This window comes from Poecilia reticulata, chromosome 5 (genome assembly GCF_904066995.2).
Source record: "Poecilia reticulata chromosome 5, P_reticulata-male-v2, whole genome shotgun sequence".
NCBI classification, from domain to species: domain Eukaryota; kingdom Metazoa; phylum Chordata; class Actinopteri; order Cyprinodontiformes; family Poeciliidae; genus Poecilia; species Poecilia reticulata.
The window spans coordinates 29,013,004-29,029,626 of NC_088834.1; the positions used below are offsets into that span (position 1 = coordinate 29,013,004).

Sequence of the window (16,623 nt, forward strand, 5' to 3'; positions counted from 1 at the left end):
GGTCAGACGGCAAAGCCAGTCTTCATTTCACATTATGATAAAATCTAGGAATAAATATTTGCCACACGTGTCCAGCCATCCTGCAGCACCCCAAGCAAAAGTACATCCATTTGCTAATTACATCACTCTGGTGATGAGTAATGGTAACCATGATTGCAGAGGGGCGCGCAGGCATGTGGGTCTGTAAGTGCAGATGGGAAGGAATCCAACGAGAGACAAGTTGAGAAGAGAGGGAAAACATGAAGTAAACATATTGAAGGTGGGGATGTGGAACAATCCAATACTCTGTCGGACATTAAGAAACCTTAAGCCGCCCAATCAAAACATTAGCTACTAACGTTAGCTGACTGCTCCAGTCTGCAGACTGGCTGATGCATTTCTGATTTTATCAACGCGTACGTATCTCCCACATGGGAAGCATCAAAGGGTATATTAGGAGAAGCGAATGACATTTTCTTTTTGTTCCAGTGTGGCGGGTTTAAAACCCACAGAGGTACAGTTGGCATGGAGCTCAGTCTTTTGTTGGCTGTGAAGCATAAGCACGCCCACACTGCATGAAGACTTGTGTGGTGTTGTGTACAGAGGGAAGTTTACTTCTGATCACATTGAACAAAAAGCCTTGTGTGCACAGACTTCGCTTTCTGTCATTAGTCACAGTATGCAGATGTGGAGCCGAATGTGCTTTCACTTCCTTATCACCATGTAAATCACCTCGTATTGTTTAAAGGGCTGTAGCCGTGTAGCTGAAACAGAAGCGAAGCATTGAAAATATATATTTTTTTGTTTTGTTTTGTTTTGTTTTGCTTCTATCTCTACTGTGACTTTGAATCTTGGTTTTATTTGTGGAATTATTTTACAATCATCTCACACTCTCCTACGCTCTGCCAGCTCAGCCAAACATTAGCCAGTATTTGTCAAATGAAAGTAAAAATATGGACTTTTAATCTGCTAAAACGAATACAATTAGGAAGGAAACACAGAAGGAATGGAAGAAAGCCCATCTATGCTGCTGTCAGGCAGCGTAAGCAGGAACAAAACAAACAACAGTACATGTAGTACCTCACTGAGTGGTAACTCAGAAGAGTACAGATAAAAAAAGTGCAGGAAACATTTAGGTAGAGTTTACTCACCACCCTGACTGGTGACAGAGCCCTCTACACAGCCTCATTCTGACTGCAACCGCTTGCTTCACGTTCCTGTCCAATCTCATCTTCTCTCAGCTCCGTGACAAGAACCGTTTCTTGTGATGAGGAAGCGGAAGACATGCAAATGAGAGCGAGAGGGAAAGAGAGAGCGAGCGAGAGAGAGAGACAGAGAAGATGCAAGCTGGTATAGCAGAAAGGAGGAGAGTGCTGGGTGGGTGTGCTGGCTGTCAAACAAAGACTTCCGGAGGATAAGTTGAAGTCAGAGACTGCACTAAGAGATCAGCTGGACCGCGAGGATCATTAAAACAAAAGTGTTTGCAGTGAAATGAAAGCGGGTGCTGCCGGCGGAGGAAGTGCTGCAACAAAAGCAAACTTACCCTTTCGGCGGCTGACTTTTCCCATGAGCAGTTTGAGGCAGTACCTGACTTCTATCTGCCTCGCATGCTCACTCTCCCACCCACTGACTTCCACCCACGCACAGAATCTCACACACCGACACAGACAGAGGAGTGAGGTGCAGCTCATGTCGATGTGGCTGCACATGTGCAGTTCTCATCCTTTCTGACAGAGAACAATTGGATGGGTTAAAGCGTTAAAATGATCCACCTCTAACCACAAAACCACAGGGGGTAGGGGGTTTAGTGGTTAACTTTGCACATGCTCAAAGAGGCAGGCTTTTGTTTAAATGGATTTGTTATTTACGCTGGCAGTCTTATTCGTTAATCTGCTGCCGGTTTAGTGAGTAAGGATGATTGTGGAGCAAGTGATCATATGCAAACAGATTATGAAATGTGTGTGTTTGTGTGTGTATTTTTTATTTTTTTGAAGCAGCTTTACTCCAGCCTTTTCCATCCATCCATCCATCCATTTTCTTGCACCCTTTTTCCCTCAGTGGGGTCGGGAGGGGTGCTGGTGCCCATCTCCAGCCAACGTTTCGGGCGAGAGGCGGGGTACACCCTGGACAGGTCGCCAGTCTGTCGCAGGGCAACACAGAGACACACAGGACACACAACCATGCACACACACACTCACACCTAAGAGCAATTTGGAGAGGCCAATTAACCTGACAGTCATGTTTTTGGACTGTGGGAGGAAACCGGGGTACCCGGAGAAAACCCACGCAACGCACAGGGAGAACATGCAAACTCCATGCAGAAAGACCCCGGGAATCGAACCCAGAACCTTCTTGCTGCAAGGCAACAGCTCTACCAACTGCGCCACTGTGCGGCCCCTACTCCAGCCTTTTATGGAACTCATTTTATCTATGAAAGAGCCAAATAAAAAAAGCCTAGTTAAGTTAAAATCCGAACTGCCGGAAAGGAAAGGCAGAAACTCTGAAGACGGGAAGACTTGGAGCTGAAACCGGTCCATTGTGACCAATTTTGTTGAGTGATATACACTCGGGTTGTTTGATTCTGCAATGTTTTTGTTAAATGATGTTGAAAAAAGCGACGCAATAAACACAACGACACACATCTTACGTTTGCCAAGAGCATTGCGACAAGAAGGCATGGACTGCAGGAGGCGGAGAACAAAACGATGTGATTTTCATCGCGCCACTATAAAAGCCTATTCAAGCACATTGGCCCAATCATGAACGGACTATATATAACTTTTTTACATATTTGTTAAAACTGTCACCATGTTATGACGGGATGCTACAAGACAGAGAATATTTGAAATGATCAGTCTCCTCCACCTCCTGCCTGTGCTGCTACTGAAGAAATGCACCGCTCCCGAGTCGTCCCAACCAAAATCAACCAATCAGAACCAAGAGGAGTGTCTTAATGCTGTCAATTAATCTCATGCACTAGCTGCTACATGTGCCCCAAATCTGGATAAGCAGAGAGAACGGACGGACTGATTGATTGATTGATTGATTGATTGATTGATTGATTGATTGATTGATTGATTGATTGATTGATTGATTGATTGATTGATTGATTGATTATGTGAGAGAACCAATCAGGAACATGGTAACACCCAGACAGCATCATTTCTAAAGGTCATTGATCTCCATGGGATCATGTGGGAAGTTCCTTCAGTCAAGTAACTTTAACCTAGCAGTTTTTAACAGATCTTGTTCTTGAGCGTTTTAACCATTCACGACCTTTGTCAATCAAAGTACAGCACAAGCCTTAGTAGGGAACCTTAGTAGACCTCTGAGTCAAGACTGCCTTGAGGCACAAGACCGTCCTGACTGTTTCGGCTGCTTTGAGTGTCCCAGTCTCAGCTGCCTCCATAATTGGTAAACGGAAGAAGTTTAGAACCTGCAGGACTCTGCTGGCTGGCCGTCTAAGCTGAGCAATCGGTCACTCTGGCCTCTCAGACCATGCCTCTTTATCCCTTTAAGATCTTTGAACAAAGAGGTTCCTTGTATGTCGGGAACGCGACAAGTGAAATGTTGTTACTTCACATGTGTACTTTGTAAAATTAATAAAGAATATCGGCTGAAAGCAAACAAACATTGCACTGCAACAGACTTCACTTGGTCTCCAAGGCAACTGCAGGCTGGTCCATGCAAGAGCATGCTTTCTGTTGACATGGCAACAGGATACCTCCTACCATGTTTTCTGCCATCCTCCCCGAGCCCAGCAGGGAGGGGGCATGGCTCCAGGCACGTGTTCCTCAGATGTTACAGTCATGGCATTTGATCTTTCTCGCAGGAATCCTTTAACGGAGACAGATATGAAAACATTCACTCGGGGTCTCGTGTTGCTGACTTATTGTTTTCTGGCCATGTTGCTTAAGTTGCTAGGATACAAGGCTTTACAAGCCAGTCTTTACCACTAACAGTGAGCAGCAACTAGAAACGAACAACATATGTTTCTTTCTCAAGTCATCGGCTTGTGGTTACTAAAGTTCTGCGTTGTTTGAGAAATTGGATGTAAATCCACGTGAAGCATCTCTGCTGTATGTACCGGCATAAGGCCAGCTGTAGTAATACTACAGAGAGTTGATGAACTCAATATCACTTCGCAGGTTTATTCGTCTGGAAGCTTCTCTTCGGGTTATTTTTTTATATGCAGATAACTTACAAGCTTGAGGACTGTGAAGACGATCAACAACATGAATGTAAAGAAGGAAGACATGGAAAATATCTGTAATTCTTCCGATTGCACAATTTACATAATAGCGACAGATGCATTATCAGTTATGCTTTGTGTTTCTGACAGGCTGTGACTGATTTATTTATTCACACACGGCCTAACGTTTCTCTGATTATGGCAAGTCATTTGTGCATTTATTCAATGTACTGTTTGAGCCGTAATGTTTACAGGCAAGGCAGTTTTATTTGTATGGCACATTTCCACAACAAAGAAATTCAAAGTGCTTTACATAATTAAAGCAATAAAACAACAAGCAAGCAAATGTTACATCGCAGTAGCAAATTCATACTATTTGCTAATGACGGGCTAAGATTGATCCTTTCATCCATCCATTCCACACAGTCTGCCATCGCAAATGCAACATGCTTCACTATTGATAAGAAAGGTTTGCTGTAAATGGTTGAGTTTGGTTAGAAATAATTAATTGGGAAATAGTGAAATTACAGTGCTGAATGTTATACAATTTGTAATATTTAATAATTCTGTCTGGACTTCCTGTTGGAATATGGAAGGCTTTAAAGTCCCAAGTAAAGGAATGAAAATTCTACAGTTTTTAATAAAAAAAGAAAGAAGGAAAGAGAAAGAAAGAAAGAAAGAGTTGCTATTGAATTGCTTAAGGAGACTCAATGAATTCTGAGAATTTCTTCTTTGAACTTAGTTTTTATTTATTTTTAACAACAGTGACGCTTTTCACACAGTTACATTCTTCTGTCTCTCACTGATTTACATCTTCTGCATTACAAGTTGACAAAAGGAAATGAGACAGCAGTAATACTTCATCATTATAACAATGAATACAAATACAACAAAAAGAGTGATAAACGAGAGATAAAAGCAAACTAAACTGAAATAAAAACACACACAGCTAAGTTCCCTCTTTCAGACATGAAAGAGATCAAGTGAAGGTAACTGTAATGTGGTAACGACAGAAACAGATAAATCAGAAAAATGAATACTGCCAACAAATATGTATATTGCTCTCTACCTCCACACACACACACACACACACACACACACACACACACACACAACAAACATAACAACAATAATAATAATAATAATAATAATAATAATAATAATAGTAAAAATAATTAAGGGTCCAGGAATATTCAGAACTGAAGTAACCATAGAGGATATTTATAGTTTAAGGAAAGCATTATCTATTTATCTTTATATTGCAAAATTAGAAAATATGGATGGATTAATATAATGGATGTGAGGTACGGTTGCTATACATTCATGTACAGTAGGTGGCGGTATGCAACATAAAGTTCCTTGCTATCCACCATAATAAAGAAGAAGAAAAAAGCTTTTCGTGACGTAAGCACGACTCTTACGTCGGACGTAACACACGTTTGAGTCCAGGAGCGCTGTTTTTACTTCACTTACAGTTGGGGATATTCTTCAAGTTTTAATTGTAAGAAGAACTTTTAGACATACTTTAAGCTTCTTACGTCAGTTGTTACATTGTGGTTCTAATAAAGCCGGACGCTTAGTCAGACTGAAGCCTTATTTCAATTAGCCGACGGTTGTTTTCCTCGGTGTTAGCAGTAGCATCCAGGCTAATGTTAGCTGCAGAAATATACAGGAGCATCATTGACTCTGCCTCATACAGTCTGTTCACCCGATGTGCAGGATAAAGGTTGCAATATTAATGCAGACATAGTTACTGACTTTCTCTGTTTTGTGTCAGCCATCTACTTTGCAGCAGTGAGCCAAAATGTATCGTCCTAAGCCGACTCTGAGGGACCGACAGCACCTGTACAGGCTCATCATCAGCCAGCTGCTCCACGACGGCTACACCAACATTGCCAACAATCTTATCAATGAGGTGAAGCCGCAGAGCGTCGTGTCGCCTTCTGAGCAGCTGATGCAGCTGGCAAAGATTGGTAAGAGCAGATCTGGCCCAGCTTTCATCATAGTGACGGCAGTTTGGTCCTTTTGGGTTTTTTGCCCAGAGGAGGGCAGAAAACCCAAAAGCTGTACTCAATTAAAAGTGGCACTACTTCAACATATTTTTTACTCAAGTGAAGGTAAAAAGTTATTCAAGTAAGAGTGAAAAATAATTTGGTAAAACGTCTACTAAAGTACCTGTAACCGATCAATCATTTAATATTTAAACATTACATCATCAGACAGACCAAAATATATCGTTAAATGGAAATTTTGATATTTTAAAGACAGAAATTACAATAATTCATATAAGTTACAAAAAAATAACAGGCATAAGAAAATTTCTAAATCAGTTCCTGTCAATGAAAAACTTATGAAAATTTAATAAAAACTGCAGCTGGCTGTCTGGTGAATTTTTGGTTAAAACATGTTTTGTTTTTTATTCAGTGGGTAAAGAATCAAGAAATTTTACTCGCGTAACAGTAGCAATACTTTATAATAAAATGACTCAAGTAAAAATACTACTAAAATAACTTTTAAAAAAAAGTTACTGAAGTAAATGTAATTGAGTAAATGTAACTAGTTTCTACCCAACTCTGCCTAAGACTAACTGTACAGCCTGGACTCTTGTCACAGGGTTGGAGAACGACGACAGTGCCGTCCAGTATGCCATCGGCCGCTCGGACACAGTAGCACCTGGTGTTGGCATTGACCTAGAGTTTGACGCGGATGTCCAGACGATGTCCCCGGAGGCGTCAGAGTACGAGACCTGCTACGTCACGTCCCACAAGGGTCCTTGTCGCGTGGCCACATACAGCCGGGACGGCCAGCTGATCGCCACAGGCTCAGCTGACGCCTCCATCAAGATTCTGGACACGGAGCGCATGCTGGCTAAGAGTGCCATGCCCATCGAGGTGAGGCAGGCTGAGAGCGGGGGACGGGTTAGATTCTCGGTTGCTCCACTAACGCTGTGCTGCTCTTAGGTTATGATGAACGAGACGGCGCAGCAGAACATGGAGAACCATCCTGTCATCCGTACGCTTTATGACCATGTGGATGAAGTCACCTGCCTGGCCTTCCATCCGAGTGAACAGATTCTAGCATCTGGCTCAAGAGATTACACCCTGAAACTGTTCGACTACTCCAAGCCCTCCGCTAAAAGAGCTTTTAAATATATCCAGGTAATTGTATGTATTTGATTGTCTCAGTGGTCAGAACGGCCATTTGGGAAATGTCCTGCTACTTTTGTCCATGTGCCTGTTGCTTTGACATGAAATATTTACATTCACTCCTGTGCAAAAGTATCTGTAGTTCTTTAAGTATTTTACATTCCGTTTTGCTACAAGGCCTGTCGCAATAACACATTTTGAGTTGCTAAAATGACTCGCCTCGGCTTTGTTTCTGAACGTGTGCTGACCTGTCTTTAATCCGCCGCCCAACAGGAAGCAGAAATGCTGCGTTCCATCTCCTTCCACCCCTCCGGGGACTTCCTGCTGGTGGGAACGCAGCACCCTACGCTGCGCCTCTACGATGTCAACACTTTCCAGTGCTTTGTTTCCTGCAACCCACTGGACCAGCACACGGACACAATCAGCGGCGTCAGCTACAACCCCACCGCCAACAGCTACGTCACCTGCAGCAAGGACGGCAGCATCAAGCTGTGGGACGGCATCTCCAACCGCTGCGTCACCACCTTTGAGAAGGCGCACGATGGAGCAGAGGTGTGCTCCGCCATCTTCTCCAAGAACTCCAAGTACATCCTGTCCAGTGGGAAAGACTCCGTGGCCAAACTGTGGGAGATCTCCACCGGTCGAACCCTGGTCAAGTACACAGGTAAGGAACGTCCGAACGCTCAGGGAGGAATGTCACAATTATGAATTCTGCTGGTCGATAAATTGTCCCACAAGTTATTGAGAAAAATAGTGATATTGTTGTTTTGAGATCGTTTTAAAGTCATATAATGGTAATAATAGCAAAATAATAATGCAAGAACGCATTCTGAAAGAGATCAATAAACTTTAAATTCTGATGAGTATTTAACACTGGAACTGGAAAATATTTTAAATATCCAAAATAAATAAAACAAAAGCGATAAATAAAATGAATTATGAAGTCTCTGTAAATAAAATTGTCCTTTACATGAAACACTAGTTGAGACCAAAACACCAGACTAAAAACTTTTATCATCCAGTTCAACAATTTTAGCAACAGTACTAAAATCCAAACGGCGCACACTGCAGGAGGAGACACAGACTTCAAGAAGAGAGGACAGCAACAGATTGCTAGGCTTGTCACAATAAACAATAAATCAATTAATTGCCTAATAAATTAAATCCAACACAGTAATTTCAATTTGCATATTTTATCATTCTTTTCTTTTTTTTTTTTTTTTTTTTTCCAAAAACTGAATAACAAAAGTCTTCAGTCTGGTGCTTTCGTCTCAACTGTCCCATTTTCTGAAGGACAATTTAGTATAGAGAGACTTTATAATTCATTTTATTTGTTGTTTTGTTTATTTTCAGTATTTAAATTGTCTTCCAGTTTCAGTGTTAAATGCAAATTATAAATGAAAGTTTATTGATCTTTCAGAATGTGTTCTTACATTGTTACTATAACATTGCTCAAAACAACAATATCATCGTTTATCGCAATAATGTTTGGGACAATTTATCATCCAGTAAAATTTTTTATATTTAACTAGTTTAGTAGTTAATTAATTGCTAACTGGAGTAAATTGGCTAAAAAAGCCATTTGCTGAAAGAAAAACACCCTCAGAGCAGTAATTAAGCCAAAACTGTCCAAAAAATAAATACGTTTTGCATTTAAGATTAAAAACCGTGTCTGTAAATGTTCTACACAGAATTCTTCAAAGCAGTTTTTAGCTTCAGGCTTAAATTCTGTAGAAGGCAGATAACTCCGGTTTAATGTTTTCTGATAACTTTTCTAGAAAACACTCATGTTATGAAATGAAGGAACTTCACAGCATCAATTAAAAGGCAGATTTCACTAACATGACTTGCTGAGGAACGGTGTGTTGCAACTGGAGGGGACTTCTGTCTGTTCTGAGTAACGAAGTGTTAAGTTAGTCAGAATTTCTGACAGATGGAACACTTTTAACTGATAAACCTGAACGCTTTATGATTAAGTAAGCAGGATCTTCACTGGTCATGAACTCTTATTTTGTAGCGCAACGGTGGCCGCTGTCAACTTGGAGGGTTTTACTTTGTGCTGCAATTACGGAAGAGGAAGTGTTGCGTTGTGATGCCGACCTCTGCCTCCTGGTGTCGCTGCTGCTCCAGAGCAGCCTTGACACGCCAACAGACAGAATAAGAAGGGAGATGTGAAACTGACTAATTGGAAAAGATTTAAAAAAAAAAAAAAACATCTCAAGGAATATGTTTGCAGGTTTTTAAGCTCAGCTTGTTGTTGGCAGCAGGTGGATAATTTCACTACAAGGTGAGCAGAAATGAGAAGAGTTCCAGGCGCCTTCTGCTTTTAGATCAGACTGAAGCTCTGATATTTTTGTACAGTTCTTTATCAAGTGCAGAGAACTCCAAAGCACTTTTCACACTACATTCAGCCATTCACATTTTTCAAATGTATTTATGTATTTTATTTTTAAGCAGTTATGAGGCAGGTGGTGAAACTGGAACTGCTGCTGTGTGAGTTACTCAAGGTTGTTGCTAGGTAACCAAAGAGTGAGTGAGTAAGTTAGTTTATGCCACCTAGCTGGCTTAGTTTTCTGTTAGTTTGAGCAGCTAAAGCACTTTCTCTGCCTCCATTCCCCAGAATGCTGTGCGGTTCTGGATCAGAGTTCAGTGAAATGATTGAAAATTCTGACGTATGATCTGTTGTTATTGATCACGTCTATCATGATGTACAGGTCCTTCTCAAAAAATTAGCATATTGTGATAAAGTTAATTATTTTCCATAATGTAATGATAGAAATTAAACTCATATATTTTATATTCATTGCACACCAACTGGAATATTTCAGGTCTTTTATTGTTTTAATACTGATGATTTTGGCATACAGCTCATGAAAACCCAAAATCCCTGTCTCAAAAAATTTGCATATCATAAAAAGGTTCTCTGTACAAGCAGCAATCATCTGAATCAACAAAGTAACTCTAAACACCTGCAAAAGATTCCTGGGGCTTTTAAAAACTCCCAGCCTGGTTCATTACTCAAAACCGCAATCATGGGTAAGACTGCCGACCTGACTGCTGTCCAGAAGGCCATCATTGACACCCTCAAGCAAGAGGGTAAGACATAGAAAGAAATTTCTGAACGAATAGGCTGTTTTCAGAGTGCTGTATCAAGGCACCTCAGTGGGAAGGAAAAAGTGTGGCAGAAAACGCTGCACAACGAGAAGAGGTGACCGGACCCTGAGGAGGATTGAGGAGAAGGGCTGATTCCAGACCTTGGGGACCTGCAGAAGCAGTGGACTGAGTCTGGAGTAGAAACATCCAGAGCCACCGTGCACAGGCATGTGCAGGAAATGGGCTACAGGTGCTGCATTCCCCAGGTCAAAGGTCAAGCCACTTTTGAACCAGAAACGGCGGCAGAAGCGCCTGACCTGGGCTACAGAGAAGCAGCACTGGACTGTTGCTCAGTGGTCCAAAGTACTTTTTTCGGATGAAAGCAAATTTTGCATGTCATTCAGAAATCAAGGTGCCAGAGTCTGGAGGAAGACTGGGGAGAAGGAAATGCCAAAATGCCAGAAGTCCAGTGTCGAGTAGCCACAGTCAGTGATGGTCTGGGGAGCCATGTCAGCTGCTGGTGTTGGTCCACTGTGTTTTATCAAGGGCAGGGTCAATGCAGCAGCTATCAGGAGGTTTTGGAGAACTTCATGCTTCCATCTGCTGAAAACCTTTATGGAGATGAAGATTTCATTTTTCAGCACAACCTGGAACCTGCTCACAGTGAGAAAACCACTGGTATTACTGACCATGGTGTTACTGTGCTCAATTGGCCTGCCAACTCTCCTGACCTGAACCCCATAGAGAATCTGTGGGATATTGTGAAGAGAAAGTTGAGACACACAAGACCCAAAACTCTGGATGAGCTTAAAGCCGCCATCGAAACATCCTGGGCTCCATAACACCTCAGCAGAGCCACAGGCTGATGGCCTCCATGCCACCTTGAAGGCTGCAAAAGGATTCCTGACCAAGTATTGAGTGCATAACTGAACATAATTATTTGAAGGTTGACATTTTTGGTATTAAAACTCATTTCTTTTATTGGTCGGATGAAATATGCTAATTTTTTGAGACAGGGATTTTGGGTTTTCATGAGCTGTATGCCAAAATCACCAGTATTAAAACAATAAAAGACCTGAAATGTTTCAGTTGGTGTGCAATGAATCTAAAATATATGACAGTTACATTTTTATCATTACATTATGGAAAATAATGAACTTTATCACAATATGCTAATTTTTTGAGAAGGACCTGTATATTATTGATTTATTATTCCAGCCCCAAAACCAGGTCATTTTAGCCCTTTTAGTTCTATTAAATAGATTTTGAAAAGCCTGTAGTATTCTGATTGATTTTATGGAAGTTTTAAAGTTCAGCCCTTTTTTACACAATATTACAGTACATGTACACTTTTTAAGCAGAATTCCACAGTTGTTTTTTATCTACGGTTTTGATCATATTGACAAAATAAAAAAATGTTCTCTTCCCGATTTCAAAAAAACAAAAAAAAAACAACAAAAAACAGAATTTGTTCATTTCTATGTTCTTTTTTGAGGAACTACGCCAATAGTTTTGTCTTTTATTTAGGTGTAGATCAATCAATTTTGCCATGCCGTTTTGTTTGAATTAAATGTCTTTTTTACATCAGAAACCAAATGATTTACATGAATAACAATAACTGCCTGGCTCAAAAAAAAAAGGTTGCCACCAAAAATAAGGTCACATGGTCTAGAACGTTGCTTACATCATTCATTCCCTGAAGCCTCCGCAATGTCAAAGATTTATTTCCATCCTTCGTCGCTTTCATTTTCACCAAGATTATGCATTGATAATGGGAGAGTCCGATCACTGCACTGAGTTCACTTCACGCTGCATGTGGAAATATTTTTACTTGAGTAATTTTATTATGAAGTATCTCTGTCTTAGTTGAACAACAAACATGTTTTAACCAAAAATTAACCAGACACACACACACAGCTGATGATTTTGTTAGTTTCAGAAGTTTTTTTGTTGAAAGAAACTGATTTGGAAAAAGTTAAGTTTGCCCGATTTTGTTCTTTTTTGTTACTTGTATAAATTGACATTTTCATTCTCAGAATAACATTTCCACTCAACTTTATATTTTGTCCGTCTGATGATGTAATTTTTGAATATTAAATGATTGATAATTTGATCAGTTACTCTTTACCTGAGTAGACTTTTCACCAAATACTTTTCTACATTTGAGTCATTTCTCGGACGGATTAAAAATATGTTGAAGTAGTGCTACTCTTTTTGGGTACTGTGCCCACCTCTGACTAGCAGTCACACACACAGGATGTGTGTGTTGTTTTCGCAGAAGAGTACATTGGTGGTGATGTTTTATGTGGAGTGAAGGTCTGTAACCACTTGCAGCAGATGACGGTAAAATCATTTCAGACCTCGTAGTTGCGAGATTATCATGGTTTCTGTGTGTTTTATTTATACACTAGAGAAAAGTCAAACTGAAACTTTACCTTCTACTCTTTCTTAGCTATGAATTGATGAAAAATCACTTTACCAAAAAAAATCCATTCTCTTGGGTTTAAAACAAATGTATCTAGACAAGAAGAGACGGAACTACAGCATGCGTTTAAAAAGACGTTGATATTGGAAATAAATTTCAGATCTAATGGCAGATCTGAATCCCGGGGTTGGTTTAGCTTATTGATAAACCAACCCTCAGTAAATCTTTTCTTATTTACTGAGGCCACTGTATGCCCACACATTTTTTTTTCTCAAGTGAACACTTCCTCTTGTCTGTTCTGGCCTATTTAAAATTCTTTAATATGTAAAACAGAAATTTCTGAATTCAGGCACTTGGTATTGCAGATCTAGTTTTCTTAGCTTTGCTTTTGTAAAGCTTGTAATGTAACCTCTATACTAGGCTGCAGGCAAATGAATACGCTAAACATGTGGTGACCTTAATCTGACATGCTCCTGTCAATGTATATTTACTATACATTCATAAAAGTCCAAATGAAGTTGTTTTAGGTACACAACTGAAACCTTTACAGGCTCTACTTTTAGCAGAAACAGGGATTCTGAATTGAAAAGTTTTTAACTTTTTTGTTTTTACCTAATTGAAATTTATTTTAACTTGTATTAGGTTGCATAAAATGAAATCTGGAGAAGCCTTGAGAATTTTGTGGACAGGTGCTTATATATATATATATATATATATATATATATATATATATATATATATATATAGACAATTGAATTAAATTCAAGTATTTGGTTAATGCTCTGAGAAACTAAAAATGCAAGTTCAATCTCAGACTCTCCAGGCCTCATTTAGCGTTCAAATTTGGAAATTTAAGCAAAACCGAGAGAAAAAGAGTACCGGACTTGAATCGATTAGATTCTGACGGGTCCGATTGCATTCAGTTTAATTGATTTTAAGGACATCATGCAGTACTAATTTTACTTGGATAGGGAGGACAATCTCAGAATGCTGCAAATAGTAGAAACGAACTCTAACATGGTGCATGAGTAAAAATATGATTACTTTAAGAATTTAACCAAATGCAATTATGCACATGATTAATTAATGTACTTTTTATTTAGCATGACTTGACAGAAATAAAACATGCAGTCAAATAAATTCAGACCATCAAAATTTCACCTGTATCAGCATTTAGATGTAAAATGTTGGACATACAATAATGGCTTTCTATTGAGGTCGGGTAACATGCAACATTTTCTCATCTGAAATGCGTCAGTCCAACAAGTTATGCTGTCCAATATATTCATCCAGGAGACATTTGGACTGTTTTGTTCAGACATCTTGTTTACGGAACAATGTAATAAACATGAATGGACTGAGTTGTAAAATTTTGGCAAATTTACACACTTAATAATTGGTATCAAATAATTAATATTCATTGGTTCTTTGTAGCAGTTCTCTGGGTCTAAAGTCCTGAACTTAGGCTGTGGGCAAAAAAGGAAGAACAACAATAGAGTAGTGAGTCATCGGCATACAAGAACTGTTAAAAAAAAATGAAAAGGTTCAACATTTTCTGTTTCACCATATTGAAGTGTGTAGTATAATGCTATTTATTGACTTCTACAGAAGTCTATAGATATAAGTTCACACTTGGAATTGTATTTAGCATCTTTTATGTTTTTGAGGATTTAGACCCTTTGTTCAACTGAGATATTTGCAAAAGACTGTCAACATTTCTAAATCCAGCTTTGTGAATTAAATTTAAATTCCTAGTCTTTTAGGAAGGATTAGATGATATTTCCTAGCCTTTAAAATTGGGAAACGATGTGATTACCTGTTTTTTGTTTCTCGAACTTGACGCGTGTGGTTGGTCTACGGGAAACAGTTCTTTGGCAACTCTACTAACGTCTGAAGCGAAGAAAGGTTACATACTATAGATCAACATTAGATTCTTTTTCTTCTTTTGCCCTTTCCTTTGGTTTATTTTGTTCGTTCTTCCTTTTAATTCCTGTAAAGCACTTTGTATTGCCTTGTTGGTCGAAATGTCATATATAAAGAAAATTACCTTTACCTTTAGGTAATTGCGTGTTATTGGAAGAATTTATTAACTAAACTACTTTATTAACTAAACACCAACTATAAAGTCTTAGTCAAACATTGCTTAGCCTGGTGGGGACACAAGTTAAGCCTGGAGGCCCGCCAGGCTGATGATACACTGGGGGAAACCCTGCGGTGAACTGGACTGGACGGACTTGAGCCCTGGATTTAGCCAGAATGGCGCCTGATGGGTACGTGTGGCGTTTTGTGTTTCAGGGGCGGGGCTGAGCGGTCGTCAGATGCATCGCACGCAAGGTGTGTTCAACCACACAGAGGATTACGTGCTGCTGCCCGACGAGCGGACCATCAGTCTCTGCTGCTGGGACTCTAGAACAGCGGAGAGGAAGAACCTGCTCTCCCTGGGCCACAACAACATCGTCCGCTGCATTGTCCATTCGCCCACCAACCCGGGCTTCATGACCTGCAGCGACGACTTCAGGGCCCGCTTCTGGTACCGCCGCGCCACCACAGACTGAGCCTCGGCGGTGCCCGGTGCTCCGAGCTGCCAACTATTTCACTTAGAGTTCATTTGAAAAACGGGGAGTGGCCTTTGTTGGAACATTTCTAGAGAAAAGCGGCAGCATTCGTAATCGCTAAACCTCAAGAGTAAAACGACTGGCCACCGCTTCCCTACAGAGCGATCCGCTGAGCGTCGGCGTTTAAACTGAAAGTAGGAAGCAGGAAACATCAGCTGTGTCAATGTTTTTGTTTGCCCGATGACCTGTACATTTGCTTCACTTTCTTTTCTGTTTTTTAAATGTATTTTACTTAATTTTGTTTGTAATTTTGATTTTTTTAAAATAAAAACAAAACAAAAAAATCAAGAAGTTCTGCTTATCAGTTTGTTGGTTAAAAAGTCAGTTTAGAGCTCCTAACCACAGCTATAGTGATATCCTGCAGATATTTTAAGAACACAGTTGCTGCAAAAAGTGTGCACCAAAACACACAATACACACACACACACACACACACACACACACACACCACTCACTCACTTGAGTGACCTGCCTGCTCTAAAAGGATTTAGTTTCTTAAAATATGAGGAGCACTTTGGAGAATGCTCTGCACTGTGAAAACAAAACCTTACCAAGTAACTTTGGTCCTGTTTGTAGTGTAAATATCTTGGTACACTTGAAATAAAACTAACTTTAAAATAACCTTTCAACAAGATACAGGAACTTGTTTTAAGGTCATTCCTTAAATGTCTTAAGTGAATGTCTTAAATAATCTGCCAATGGAACTAGCACTTATTCATCAGCATTAAGGAACTATTTACTCAAAACGAGTTCCTTTATTTGTTGAAAAGTTACTTGTAAGTTAGTTTTGTCTTATTTCAAGCATACTAAAATATTTGCTCTTGAAAGTAGAACAAAATTACTTGGCAAGATTTAGTTTTTTTTGTTTACAGTGCGATTATTATTTTTCATCCCTCCAACCAGCAGCCCAGTTCTCCCAGACGCTACGTCCACGTTGTCCTGGCAACCCTGAGAAAACCAACAAGAATGTTCAGCTACAAACAGCCCACCCACCACCTCCACCCGTATTCAGTATCTTCAGAAATCCGTCACACCTTGGGAAGAATTTGAGAAACTGACAAAAAAAAAAAAACATTTCTGGAGTTAGTTGGAAAAGTAAACTTGTAGAAATTAGCATAGTTCTCCTTAACAAAGCTTCTCTGAAGTCCAGGGTAGAAAGTCCCCACCTCCTCC

At 39.9% G+C, this 16,623-nt stretch overlaps 2 protein-coding genes across 5 annotated transcripts in view; one reads left to right on the forward strand and one right to left on the reverse strand.

The window, feature by feature from the left end:
- The window catches only part of znf831 (zinc finger protein 831), a 20,976-nt gene extending 19,216 nt beyond the window's left edge, over positions 1-1,760 (reverse strand). Inside the window, exon 1 of one of the 2 annotated variants that reach the window (XM_017304889.2) lies at positions 1,523-1,760. The gene's annotated coding sequence lies outside the window, so the exon portion shown is untranslated. The other variant, XM_008410380.3, reaches the window with a different exon arrangement.
- cstf1 (cleavage stimulation factor, 3' pre-RNA, subunit 1) overlaps positions 1-15,741 on the forward strand; it is a 20,433-nt gene extending 4,692 nt beyond the window's left edge. Inside the window, exons 1-6 of one of the 3 annotated variants that reach the window (XM_081607431.1) lie at positions 5,544-5,672; positions 5,964-6,144; positions 6,785-7,062; positions 7,132-7,329; positions 7,591-7,981; positions 15,131-15,741. In XM_081607431.1, coding sequence (XP_081463557.1) covers positions 5,976-6,144; positions 6,785-7,062; positions 7,132-7,329; positions 7,591-7,981; positions 15,131-15,390 — 1,296 coding nt within the window. In that variant the 5' untranslated portion in view covers positions 5,544-5,672; positions 5,964-5,975 and the 3' untranslated portion in view covers positions 15,391-15,741. Of the gene's footprint in view, positions 1-5,543; positions 5,673-5,948; positions 6,145-6,784; positions 7,063-7,131; positions 7,330-7,590; positions 7,982-15,130 lie in introns of those variants that run through there. The other 2 variants (XM_008410381.3, XM_008410382.3) reach the window with 2 other exon arrangements.
- The last annotated feature ends 882 nt before the right edge of the window (positions 15,742-16,623 follow it).